This window comes from Pagrus major, chromosome 23 (assembly GCF_040436345.1).
Source record: "Pagrus major chromosome 23, Pma_NU_1.0".
NCBI classification, from domain to species: Eukaryota; Metazoa; Chordata; class Actinopteri; order Spariformes; family Sparidae; genus Pagrus; species Pagrus major.
In genome coordinates this window covers 78,116-92,174 of record NC_133237.1, presented here as the reverse complement: position 1 = coordinate 92,174, position 14,059 = coordinate 78,116, and the positions used below count along the sequence as shown (strand labels likewise).

Here is a 14,059-nt window from a genome sequence, read left to right as displayed (position 1 = left end):
CAGTCAAATTTCATCACAGAGAAACAGGAAAAAGATCAGTTTTATGAACTTCTTTTACTGACTCTTAATTTGTTAGAATTAAGAGGGTGAGATCCTGACTTAATGGTTAATTAGAAATGGTCTGAAATCTGGAAGAATACAGGGGCCATTTGAATGGAATGTCCCACAGATAGTGAGACCAGATGTGTCGTAAATAACAAAAGACAGTAAGAGCATAGAACAACAAGTCAGAAGGTGTCTGGTGTCCACTCTGGAGAGTGTGTTTGTGGATCAGAAGTCAGAGAGACAGAGAGAGTGAGAGAGAGAGAGACATCAGACGTGGTTACCTAATTTGCAATTGCAAAGACATTTTTAATTAACACATCCTTGTGACAATCTAGTTCCTGTCCCTCCTGATGTGGAGAGAGTAGATGTCTCCATGCTGGCCTCAGGTTGACCTGAGTGAGAAGTTTGACTGTTTTGAGGGGGAAGAAACTCCAAATAGGAGTACAGGTTGTAAATTGATTAAAAAGGGTCTTCATCGGAAGGTTTTATGGTCAAGGAAAACACTGTTCTCTCTGCCAGGTGATAAGGTGGCAGACTGGAAGGCGCCTTCTTCCTGTGAATAGTCTTCATCCAGATGAAAAGAGTTAATGATAATAAACAGGGCCTCAATGTAATGCGGAGGCAATGGACATGTGTTCCTACATTTTAATTATAAAAATGTTTGCAGAAATGCAAAACAACAACAAATGGAAATGAAGTAATTCTTACTTTCTTTGGTAGCTGTTGAAACTGTCTGAGATGTTTGACTTGTGTCCTTCACTGCTGCACTCTCCTCCATGGACCTCTCACTCGTGTTACTGCTGCTTTCACTGTTGATCTCTTTACCTTCATCAGCCTCTTCTGCTGAAGGGTCAAAGATAACAAATATCAGATTAGATTAGTTCTTGTATTTCTTCAAACCTGTATGAAGCTTGAGCTGAATAGATTGAAAATTTAAAATAATGTTACTTTTAAAATTCATATTAATATACAACCCTCAAAATCATTTAAATTTCACCTTTATCAGTGGCTACAGATGGGATCACAGACTTGTTTTCAGTATCTTCTCCCTCTCCCGTGCTATCTATACAAAATAGAGATTATGTGTTTTAATATTAAAGCAACATTATGTAGACAGTTTCTGTATTTCTCTGTCCCTGAAGGTGATGGGCCCACAGGGCAACAGCTCCATGTACTTTGTTCAGGCTGTGCCTGGCTGATACCCATGGGTCAATGCAAGGCCACCAGACGCTCTCCAACGAGCTCACCTCCCCTTTGACATTTCAGTTATTTAAAAAGGTACAATAACTGACTTTTGACTTCATGGGGGCAGCAAAAACAAGTTGTGAACACTGCATTTAGATATTCTGAGTTGATATCGTGAACTTGTTAGCAAACTGTTGCATATTTATACATTCAGTAGTTAGAAAACATTAACATTTAATGAGACTCATGTTTCAGTTACCTGAAAAACACAAGTCCATTATTCAAAATGTTTTTGGTCTGTGTTTGGTCTCCACCAACTCTGAAATATCTGTACATTTTATCTTGATAAAGCAATGAAGGTGTTATCTAAGAATGCCAACATTAAAATCTCTCCTGTTTGATTTTGCTGAAACACTGATGAATCTATGCTTTCTTCTTCATGGGATTTGTGGTCCAGGTGTTCTTTCTGTTCTTTATTTTCATCACACATCGGTCCACTGTAGCAGTGTGGATCATTTACCATAACATCTATTTTATCCAACAGAGCTATGATCTCTTTTTCATCCATCATACTTCTTGTACATGTGTGATATCTTTTTTCAGCAAACCTGCTGTTGGATTTCAGCTCTGTCAGCGCACTTTCACATTTTTCATCTGACTCGTGAGTCACAACTGTCATTAAATAAGCGAGTGAGCCATTCCCAAAAGCTTTTTCTAACCACTGCACTCCTGAGCTGTAATGGCTGTTATGCAGACCATTTGGAAACAGTAAGAGAAAGGCATGAATTCCCTCATTTAATAGGAATTGGTAAGTGTTTTGTAGGCCAAGCATGTTAATGACAGATGTGCCTACCACATAAATCATACAGTTTGGCTGAAAACTGTTTCACATCTTCCTGCTCATCATGATCAAGTAAGATGTTTTTAGATCCAATCTCAATAGAATTTGTGTCACCAATTAACACAAGTGAGAGTTCAGGCAGCACTGAAAAAAACAAATAAAACATCAAAATGTTAAACTGCAGAAATCATCTAAAAACAACAGTATCAAAGCTATACAGAGTTTGCAGAAAACCAATGACACAATCAAAGGTAATAAACAAATCTCACATTCTCAAAATTAGTTGAGTAAGTTACATTTAAGTTTGTTACCGTTCTCATTGGATGCAGATTGTAGGAGATACACTAATAATAAATGTAATTCATTAATCACTGGCGATTAATAAAACACTCGTTAATGGGGCACCACCTCCGTTGTTTTGTCTATTTGAATAATCCGGAGGTAATTAATCAAATTCGACTGGACAAGTTTAACTTGTATCAATTCTAATCAATTTCAGATCAATTTATTCAATCTCATAAATGAAGTAGTAAATTCTACACATATCCATCGGTTCTCCACATTAAAAACAAACCTGCACAGACAACGACATACGGTTAAATATGTTTATTGACTAAATAATTCAGGTTAAATAAATGAAGTGGCAATTTAAATGAATAACAACAGGTAACAGGAGATATGGAATAACTAAGTAATGGGTTACTAGTGGAATATGGGCTGATGGTGAGATCACAAGTTAGGTTGAAGCATTTAAATATTACGGGAGTAATTTTTAATACTAACGAGACCCTAACCGAATTTCTCTTAAGTTAAAAGATCAGAATCAGAGCCATAGACACCATCTCATGTATCATGTGTGAATCCAGCTTTTGTGAGTGATGGAGAACCTACTTTCTTAGTAGAGTTGCGGAGTCCGCGGCAGCGGATTCCCTCGGGTGATTTGCGGCTCTAGCTGGCAGTCCCGGTCCAATGGCCGAGGGTCAGCTCGTCCGGTATCAGTCGGTTGGGCACCTCGGTCCGATGTCTTAGGAAGAGGGCAGCTGGTCCCGTACCGACCCGGTGAGATCTTGGCTCAGTGCCCAGCGGGATGGTACCGCTAGCGAGCGCTGGGGGCTTGTCAAAGAGTCTGTCTTTCGTTGGAAAACTGCTTGCACGGTCTCGGACACAGCAAGTTGCTGTAGTGTCGTGATGATGATTGTGATAAAGATGTTCTTCTTCGTTTCTTCGAGTGGTCCTCAGGCTCTGACTTTGTAAACTAAATTTAACTTCTTGAATGAAATAACTGAGGATGATACGTTGATCAGGCGGATCTTCCGTTGTTAGTTAATGCAAGGTAATCTAAATTAAGTTCACTTCTTCAAAAGCAGGTTACGATACTTAACTGTATAAAACAAATTAAAACAGAACTTTGTTCTGGTACAAACTTAATAAAAGAAGCTAATCAATACTGCGAAAAATATAAAAGTGAGAAAAATCAACACGTGAGCACTTCTGCTGAGATCGCTGTCTTGGAGCGTGTTTCAAAGTAAGGTAAAGAGCTTCAAAATTAAGTTACAAAAGAAAAACTTAAACAACAACTAAAAACTGAAAACTACTAAAAAAACAAAACTGAAAAAACTGGACTCCAGAGAAGCGATGTCTCCCTGTTTTTCTATCTCCAAATGGCAGCCGTGTCGTGGGCGGGGCTTGCCGGCTTTTGTCTCCAAGATTTAGTGGAGGTGTGAAGATTCACAGAAACTCACTAAACTAAACCGTGCTTCACCTTTCACAGAATCTCACCATGGCTCAATAGATGTACTTTGTCTATCATGAAAAAATTATGACGTGATTAAAATCAATTATACATATTTCTCCTAGTTCTAGCTTAATACTTGTTAAACAAAGACATATCAGAGACATTTACTGGTTATAACCGTGAACATATTAAACAGAATATTTCTCGTCCAACTGTACCAGGACTCACCATCAGGAGGTGCTGTGGTTCCACCGAACACAGTACAGATTAAACATTAAAACTTGATCTCAGTCAATCTTAATCGTAGAGAAACGGGAAAAAGATCAGTTTTATGAACTCCTTTTACTGTTTCTTAATGTGTTAGAACTAAGAGGGTGAGATACTGACTTAATGGTTAATTAGAAATGGTCTGAAATCTGGAAGAATACAGAGGCCATTTGAATGGAATGTCCCACAGATAGTGAGACCAGATGTGTCGTAAATAACAGAAGACAGAGTGAGAGCATAGAACAAACACCAGAAGGTGTCTGGTGTCCACTCTGGAGAGTGTGTTTGTGAATCAGAAGTCAGAGAGACAGAGAGGGTGAGAGAGAGAGAGGCATCAGACGTGTTACTTAATTTCCAAATGTAAAGACTCTGTATTAACACGGTCTCTGATGACCAGATAGCTCCGGTCCCTCCTGATGTGGAGAGGATAGGTAACTCCATGCTCACTCAGACTGACCTGTGAGGGAAGAATTTATCTGTTTGGAGGGGAAAGTAAGTTCAAAAATGGGAGTTTAGTTGTAAATTAATTAAAACTGTCCTCATTTGAAGTCTTTATGGTCCAGGAAAACACTGTCCTCTCTGCCAGGAGATAAGGTGGCAGCCTGTAGCCTGTAAATCGTCTTCATCCAGATGAAAAGAGTTAACAAGAACAACAGGGCCTCAATGTAATGCAGAGGCGATGGACATGTGTTCCTACAAGATGATCCTGATTTGATTTCAGACCCTCCACCTGTGTCATTATTGTTCTCTGACTGCTGATCTTCATCAGGTTCATTCACTGGATCAAACTGAGAAAATGGATAATTTTATTGACCAACTCATCACATCAGACCCACTGAGATGAAGATGTGTTTTGAAAGCTTACATTTACCTTGGTTTCATCTTCACTCTCCTGTAACTCCTCCACTGCAGGGTCATGTTGGAATATCAGAATAAACATGATGAGCATAAACGCATTGTAATGGTAAACTCCTTGTCTTAAGTTTATTTTAATTTGTTTTTAAACTTTTAAATTACCCTTTATATCTGTCTCAGGCGGTGTTACAGAGTTGACATCCGACTGTTACGGCCCTGCATGTGTGTGTATGTGTGTGTATGTGTCTTGTCTTCCCCGTTTTGGTCTCTCCCTCTTGCTCAGTCGCTCTCCGGCCCCGCATCAGGCTCCTCCCTTGCCCCGGTGCCAGTGGCGGGTCCTGATTGGTGCGGCTCCATCTGGTGCAGGAGCGCCAATCCGAGGGCGACAATCAGGGACTGGAGTTTTCAAATGGTCCGTCGGCTTGTCAGTCGTGGCGACTGATCCCGGTGGCCAGCTCGCCTCGCTTTGTTTGACATGGTTGTGTTCTGTGGATTGTGTCGGGGTACTGGGCCAGGGCTAGATTGTTTCGCTATTGAAATCACACACACATTAGGTGTTTATGGTATTAGATTTCACTAGAATTAGGGGGTGCTGTTCACTTTGTATGTTCTGTTTTATCGCCATGTCGGGGTGGGTTTTATTTTTATTGTTTGTCTGTTTAAAATTGGCATAACTCTGGAATCAGAGTCTCTTTTGGTTATATTCATTTGTTGATTTGAGCAGCATCCACCGGCCCTTTTCCCCCTTCCAGCATCCTCAGTTTTTGTATTGTTTCTCCTTTGACAAATTGTGGCGAATAAATTATTTAAATTCCAACTTTAATATCTGGTTTTATGTTGCTTCCTTCCCCTAACGAGCTGGGTTGTAACATAAATGGGGGCTCGTCCAGAATAGTTTAACCATTAAACTTTTTTTTTTTTAAATTAAATGAGTTGTTATTCATAGCCAAGGTTTGTTGGAGGAGGAAGGGTCAGCCACACTGGTAACCATGTCACTGTTTGATTTGGAGTTTTTCTTAGCCAATCCTTCCCTTATCCAAATTGACAGATGCCGCAAAGATGATTTGGCCAAAATAGCAAGGCACTTCAGTATTGCTTACCCAAAACAGATACTTAAGGCTCTAGTTGTTGATACATTGTTGGAGATGGAGCTTCTTGCATTGCCGGCGCAGTCAGAGTCCGCTGTGCTGAAGGACTACACCCAGCTTGAGATGGCTGGTAGTCAAACGCACGAACCTCCCGGTGTGCAAGCAGTCTCAGGATTGGAGGGTGGGATAGGCGATCGGATGGAAACTCTGTTCACGCTGCCTCGCTATGATCCTCTCTCTTCTGCCAGCTCTGGGTCCAGAGATGGGGCACGGCTGAAAGTGCGCCTCGCCCGTCTCTAAATGGAAGCCCAAGAGAAAGCGCAAAACCGGCAGGCACAGTTGCAATACCAGCTCGAAATCAGAAAGCTGGAAATTGAAGCTGACAAAGCTGTCAGGCTGCATCAGTTGGAGCGCGAGTCTCAAAAGGAGACGCAGGTGCTGCACGCACCTACTGATGCCGGTGTGAGAGCTTCATCTACCTCCACTGTAACTCATAGTGCATTTGATGTCAGTAAGCATGTAGCTTTGGTGCCAATATTTCGTGAATCTGAAGTGGATTCTTATTTTGGTGCTTTCGAGCGCATTGCCGCGGCGTTACAGTGGCCGCCAGAAATTTGGCCTCTTTTGTTGCAGTGCAAAATCCACGGGAAAGCACAAGAAGCCATAGCCGCTCTTCCTGTGGAGGATAGTTTAACATATGATTCGGTAAAATCCGCTATTCTGCGCGCTTATGAATTGGTCCCTGAAGCGTACAGACAAAAATTTAGAAACCACAGAAAAGGCCTGAATCAGACTTATGTTCAGTTCGCCAGGGAAAAGGGAATCCTTTTTGATAAGTGGAGTAACACGTGCAAAGCCAATGATTTTGCATCATTACGGGATTTGATCTTATTGGAAGAGTTTAAGAAATGTTTGCCTGACCGTGTGGTGTATCTAAATGAGCAGAAGGTAAATGTGCTGTCTTCAGCAGCTGTATTAGCCGATGAATATGCACTAACCCACAAGACTATCTTTCCGTCAGTCTCGGCTGATAAGCCTCGTTACGCACCGGCTGTGCAGACCAATTCCCCTAAGTTGAGCAACCAAAAGAAAGAAGAGAGAGAGTGTTTTTATTGCCACAGAACTGGACATGTCATCGCCAACTGTCTGACTCTTAAAAGAAAAGAGCAGCCGCAGCCTTCGCCGAGTGCGTCGCAACCAAAAGGCATTGGGTTAATTAAATCAGAGCCGCGCATTCCCACCAGTGACTGTAATCACCCCGATGGCTGTTTCAAACCGTTCATATTTGACGGGATGGTATCGCTGACAGGTGAGTCTGGTGACCAGTGGCCGGTGCGTATTTTGCGCTACACTGGCGGCTCCCAGTCTGTCATACTCTCCAGCGCATTGTCTTTTTCAGAGCAGTCCGCATGCAGTTATGGTATTGTGCTGTGTGGCATCAAGATGGGTTATATCCCTCAGCCAGTACACCGCGTACACATACAATCCAAATTGGTCACTGGTTTCTTCCCTGTAGCTGTTTCCCCTGCTCTGCCCATCTCAGGAATAACTCTTTTAATGGGCAACGACATAGCTGGTGTCAAAGTGACTCCTGACCTGGAAGTGTTAGACATTCCCCAGAGCATGGAGTCAGGCAAAGTAACACAAAAACACACTGATTTGCTTCCCTCCTGTGCAGTCACTCGTGCGCAAGCACGCAGAAATAATGATGTTTCGCTATCTAACAGCATACTTATGCCAGTTTTTTCAGGAGAAGTTGACGCGGAAAACAAGATGGAGAGTAACGCTGCGACCCCCAGAGAGCATGAAAACGGCGCCAAGCAGGTGCAAATCACCAGCCCAGGGATGCCACCTCCTGAGAGCATATCTTTACCGGTGACACGGGAACGTTTGGGTGCTGTTCAAGGGGCTGATCCAACATTAAAGAGGTGTTTTTCAAATGTGGTGAGTGCTGACAAAGCCGAGGGTGAGAAAGTGGTTTATTTACTAAACGACAACATTTTGGTGCGTAGATGGTCTCCTTCCGCCACTGTTAACAAAGATTGGAGTGCAGTCTACCAGATAGTAGTACCTGCTGAGTACCGTAATCCTGTTCTGTGTGTGGCTCACGAAAGTCAATGGGCAGGACATCTAGGCGTAATTAAAACGTATCAACTCATCCTCAGACACTTCTTCTAGCCTGGTCTAAAAGCTGATGTGGCTGGATATTGTCGGTGTTGCCACGTTTGTCAGCTGGCAGGTAAGCCCAATCAGGTTATTTCCCCAGCCCCACTGCATCCGATACCTGCGTTAGGAGAGCCGTTTGAGCGAGTGATAGTAGATTGTGTTAGGCCTTTGCCTTGGACCAAAAGTGGAAATGAATATCTCCTTACCATCAAGTGTGCTGCCACCCGTTTTCCTGAAGCAGTCCCGCTGCGCAAAATAACCAGCTCCGTTGTAAAAGCCCTGACCAAATTCTTTTCCACCTTCGACCGACTCTTCAGCCCTTCCAGCTGGTGTCTTGTCTTGGTTCTCCTCCTTCATTTTATCTGTTCTTCATGCTTTATAAAGAACAAGGGCAAAGTCAGTTAGACAAATACTGTGATAAACTATTACTGCAAGATTGAATCACCAAAGCTGAATGGGCAAAGGCTAAAGGCTGCTGGACTACTGAATGGAAAAGTCCCACTGCAGCCAGTGTTTCTTCCTGTTAACACTCTTTCTCAAACTAAGAATGGGCTGTGGTTAATAGTTGGACGTTATACCATCACTACCAGACGCTGTCGTTTCAGCATGATTAACATCATTAGCATGGATTGCAATAGTGTGGTGGGGTATACTCCCCTAGTACACAGCAAGGTGTAGTGCTGGTGAATGCTGCCTGGACTCAACTCCTCCCCCAACAAATTCCCTAATCAGGGCCAAGCTGAAGCACTTGTGTGCCATTTCTGCCTCTGCTTCCTGCTCTGTCTCTGCTGTGGCTGTCCATGTGAGGAATCCCTGTTTGTCCCTTACCAGAGTGTTTTCTGTTTTTATGTCTGGTGCATGAGTGGTGAGTAGGCTTAGTTTTGAAAATGTATATTAACATGCAGTGAGCCTAGCTAATTTTAGCTTCCCCTTTTTTCAGTAATAACACTGCTGTTTTGTCCACAGTTTTGCCTTCAGTTCTGTGTTTAATGTTTTAATGTGAAATTGCGTTCATATGTCGTTGCTTTCATTTTGAATTCTGTAATATCTACTATATACAGGCACCACAAATAACTGGGGGCTAGTTTGACAAGGAGGCGAGGATGTTGACAATTGTAGTGGAAATTCTCCTTTGTGAGGTTGAGAGTTGCTAAATCGCAGAAGAATTGTAGACTCTGCGTGATGAATCAGATCTCTTTAATACATGCAGCATGGAGAGAAGACCTGAAGTGTTCTCTCTAGTCTTCCAAATGTTTCTGCCTTAAATACAGTGGTTGCATACTTTACGACAGTCATGAATTACTTCTTCCCAAAGCAATGACCCCCTGGTGTTTGTTTTGATCATGTCTTTCCCAGGGCAGTGACCATTTGCTGTTTCATTGAAATGTAAATGTCATCTTATAATCCTTCCTGTAACCACCTCAGGCAGAGAGAATTGCCCTCCACGTGACTTTATGACCCTTACACCTAAGGAGGATTATCCCCTCCTCCTCTCACATCCTGATATGGTCTTTACAGTACATTGATTACTGAATGGAAAACTATTTAATTTCTCACACCATACAACAAATAGTACGGGGAGAAACCTGTGGCCTCGTGCTTTGTACAATTATATGCATGAAGTACATGGGGTAGGTGGTCCTTCCAATTCTCCTTCTCTTTCTATCCCAGGGTGCGGAGCATCTGCAGTAGTGTGCGATTGAGTCTTTCTGCAGGATTGCCCTGGGGGTGGTAAGGAGAGGTTCTCGAGTGGGCGACACCAGCTAACTGTCTGAGAGTTTTGAAGAGTTCATTCTCAAACTCTCGACCCTGGTTGTGGTGGAGTTTGGCCGGGTATCCAAATCTGGGAATGAAATCGTTGAAAATCCGGTCAGCCGCTGTTCTACCAGCCTTATTCCTGGTGGGGTAGGCTTGCGCGAAATCTGGTGAAGTGGTCAACCACTACGAAGATATACTCGCATCCACCTCTGCAGGCCTCCAGGTGAAGGAAAACGATGCACACCAGCTCGAGGGGCGAATTTGATGTAATACTCCCCATTGGTGCTCTTTCGTGTGTGGCTGGCTTCTTCTGTTTAATGCAAGAGCACTTTCTGGTCACATACTCCTCTATCTCTCTTTTCATAAAAGGCCAATAAAAGCGCTCCCTCGCTATCCTCTATGTGTAATCTGCTCCACTCTCTTAACAGCCTTCTCGTGTGTGTGTCACTTTTCCCTCTGTCATCCTCTGTTAGTGGTGTGTCGTTTTCCTTCAGCTCCATAACTTTTCCAATAGCAGGGTCTTTTCTTTGTTCTCTCACCAGCTCGTCGTGACTGATTTCCTGCAGAGACTCAATGTGAGGTTGGCTATGGGATGTTAAGTTGAGGGCTGCCACCCAGGCCACATCTCCCTGTTGTGCTCTCCGGCTTCCTTCCCATACAGCACATACTGCTTCCTCCGATAACTCTTCGGAACACTCAGTCATGAAGGTGTCGATGTCCAGGGGGCAGCGTGACAAGGTGTCGGCATCAATGTTGGTTTTGCCTGGCCGGTATTTGATGTCAAATTGGAAATCGGCCGGCTGTCCCACCCACCGGTGACCCACTGCGTTGAGCTTGGCAGTACTCAGGATATAGATGAGGGGATTATTGTCCGTGAAGACTGTGAAATGTGGGGCGTAGAACAGATAATCCCGGAATTTATCACATACCGCCCACTTCAACGCCAGGAATTCGAGCTTTCCACTGTGTAGGTGGTAATTCTGTTCCGCTGGTGTTAGTGTGCGTGACCCATATCCAATCACCCTCATTTTCCCATCCTGGTTCTAATAAAGAACTGCACCAAGACCTTTTTGGGAGGCATCTGTGTGGAGTGTAAAGGGGCGGTCGAAATCGGGATATGCCAACACTGGGGGTTTGGTCAGCCGATCCACAAGCTGCTCAAGGATCTGTTGGTGTTGCATGGTCCACTCTACCGGGGTTCGGGAGGACTGCTGGTGGCCTTTCGTTTTCCCTTGTGGCGGCTTAGGTTGAGGGGCGTCGGCCTTTGATTGGAGCAGGTCGTATAGGGGCTTGGCTATACGTGAGAAGTCCTGCACGTATGTTCAATAATAGCTCAGGAACCCAAGCAACTGCCTGACATCCCCAACTGTTTGTGGTGTTTTGTTTTTCAGTGCCTGTACTGCTTCAAGGTCTTTGGGGTCCATTTTTACCCCTTCCACTGACACCAACCGGCCTACATATCGGACCTCTCTGCGGAAGAGCTCGCATTTCTCCGGCTTCAGCTTAACCCTGTGGCGTTGTAAGGCTTGGAGGACTCTGTGTAACACCTGCACATGCTCATCAAAGGACTTGGAGAAGCACAACACGTCGTCGAGGTAAGGGATGCAGCTCTCATCTCTCAGCGTTTCGAGCATCCCTTCCATGCTCCTTTGAAAAGCTGCTGGTGCATTCGACAACCCAAAAGGTATACCCACTCATAGAGCCCCCATGGGGTTGTGAATGCAGTCAGGTGCCTTGATCCTTCTGCAATAAAGCCTTGGTGTGAAGCTTTTCCCTGATCCAGGATCGAAAACCAGGCATATCCTCCCAGGAAGTCAGTGAGGTCCTGGATTCTTGGAAGAGGGTGACGGTCCGACACAGTTTTATTGTTGAGGAGCCGGTAGTCCACACACAGGCGTAATGACCCATCTTTCTTTCTGACACAGATGACAGGAGCTGCGTAAGGTGACTGGGACTTCACGATCCAACCTTTAACTATCAGCTTCTGGATGTACTCCTTAACTTCCCTGTAGAGTGGCTTTGGGATGGATGCATAGGCTCTCTGAACTGGGATGTCATCCTTAGTCCTGATCTCCATCTGTAGGGAGGGGATGCATCCTATGTCGTCGTTGTTACGGGAGAATGCTCCACATTCCTCGTAGAGCACTTCCTTCACCCCCTGTTGTTGTTCAGGGCTGAGGTGACTGATATCAACCGGAGGAAGCCAGGACTCGGGGGGAGAGGTGCGGGGAGAAGTGATGTCATTCACCTCGACTGTTGTCATCTTTCTTGGTGTGGGATCAGTCTGAGGTGACTCTGGTGCATCTGTCTCAAGGACCTTGATGACGGGTTGGATGTTTCCCAGGGAGGTTCTCTTTGGCAGGGTGACCTCATGTTTGGAGTGGTTGGAGATGGGCACCTTAACATAAGGCCATCGGGTGTTATTGATTTCCAAGAGGCCTTCTCCTACACTCAACTGTCCTAAGGCAGCACTTTCCTCAGCAGTTCATATAGAACAAGAGGGTCAGAGGCATCAAAGTTTGGGGGTACCCTACACCACACGTGCTGTTCTGCCAGGGGGAATGATAGCATGGTCTTTGCCCACTCTTATAGTGGCTGGATCACAGTATGTCCTAGGTGGCGCCTGAACGAAACTCACAATGGCCTCCGCCTGTTCTTCCTCTATTCCAAATGCACTGCGGAGTAGGCTGATGACCGTTGCAACTGCCTCGCCAGAGGACTCCTTCCTTCTGATATTCTCCTCCAGTACATTGGCTCCTACAAGGGGCTGAGGCAGTGGCAGCTGGCTGACGAGGAAAGGGGCCTGTATGGTGAGATTTGGGTCATCATTCCCTGCTAGGTTGACAGTGAGCTCAACCCATCCACTGTATGGAACAGCATGGCCAGTGACTGCATAGACGCCAAATTCTTCCTCTAAGAGCTCAGAAAGAGGTCTCACTGTATAATTGGGGATGTGAGTGTTAGTCCATCCTTGGTCGATTATGCTCACTTGCGAGCCTGAATCAAACAGGACCGTTGCTGGATAACCGCCAATCAAGCATTTCAGCAGACTTTTCTTTCCGACTAGGGGTGCCTTGCAGGTGATGGTACTCTGGCAGGTAAGTGTGTGTGGCTTTTGTTGTTGGTTTTGCTTGGAGTGTCTTGTTATTCGATTGGGGAAGTGGCCTACTACTTGGGACCGTAGCTGCTCACCGGTCCCTGAGTGTCCCTCCACAGAGACCGAGCCCCATTTCCCTGCACCTTGACTCATTTCAAACATCCCACTGTTCTGTGTCCTGCCTCCCCACACACGAAACAGTGGTTACACTCCTGTACATTCTGCTCAGTACATTTTGGACAACAAGCTGTTCTACCTCTCACATGGACTGCAGGTTGTCTCAGCTGTGGTTGGGTAAGTCTGCTGGGGGGTGGCTGGATGTGGGCTGGCATATTTAGAGGGTGAGACCCCTGAGTGTTTGCTGTCCACATATCAATCAAAGAAGCCACCATGTGTGTCAGGGTTTCCACCTCAGCACTGAGCTGTTGTATTGTCTGGAGATTTTTATTGTCTGTTGCTGTATCCCGTGCCTTGTCATTGTTGTGACAATCTCCCGTCTCAACCTTGGCACTGTGCGCTTGTGTTGTCTTTTGTCGGGAAGGTTGGCCAAGTCTGCGCTGGTGCTCATTCTCATCGCTTATTATTTTCATGACCTGGCGAAGGATTACCTCATCTGTGACTTGGTTGTTTGAGATTAGAGGCCTCAGTCTCTGCCGGAGGTCAGCATGTTTTGTCCCCAAGCCCTGATAGATGGTGTGAAGGAAGACTTCTTGGGTGGTCTTAGGATCGTATGAAATGTCTGTACTGGTCTGCCGGGACTGGAAAAGGAGTTTCTGCTTGAGCCCAATCATGCGGTACAGAAACTGCTGGGGTGATTCTTGGTCTGATTGCCTGGCGCACATCAATTCCTGGAACATCTCAGTCACTGCTTTCTCACCAAGGTGGGATCTGAGGAAGCCTTTGAGTTCAGATACTGTGATTGAATCTTTGTTTACAAGCATATCCTTAAAGGCTCCTGGTTTGATGATCCTCAACACCCCTCTGACCACCTCTGCCTCTGCGAAGCCCTCTTTCACTCCCTC

General features: G+C 44.9%; 1 protein-coding gene and 1 pseudogene across 1 annotated transcript in view; both read right to left on the bottom strand.

The window, feature by feature from the left end:
- The window catches only part of LOC141019552 (interferon-induced very large GTPase 1-like), a 39,098-nt gene extending 38,221 nt beyond the window's left edge, over nucleotides 1–877 (bottom strand). Inside the window, exon 1 of the mRNA XM_073494502.1 lies at nucleotides 754–877. Within this exon, the coding sequence (XP_073350603.1) occupies nucleotides 754–823 (70 nt within the window). The 5' untranslated portion in view covers nucleotides 824–877. The remainder of the gene's footprint in view (nucleotides 1–753) is intronic.
- Nucleotides 878–1,567: 690 nt separating this feature from the next.
- Nucleotides 1,568–5,013, bottom strand: LOC141019173 (uncharacterized; annotated as a pseudogene).
- Nucleotides 5,014–14,059: the final 9,046 nt, after the last annotated feature.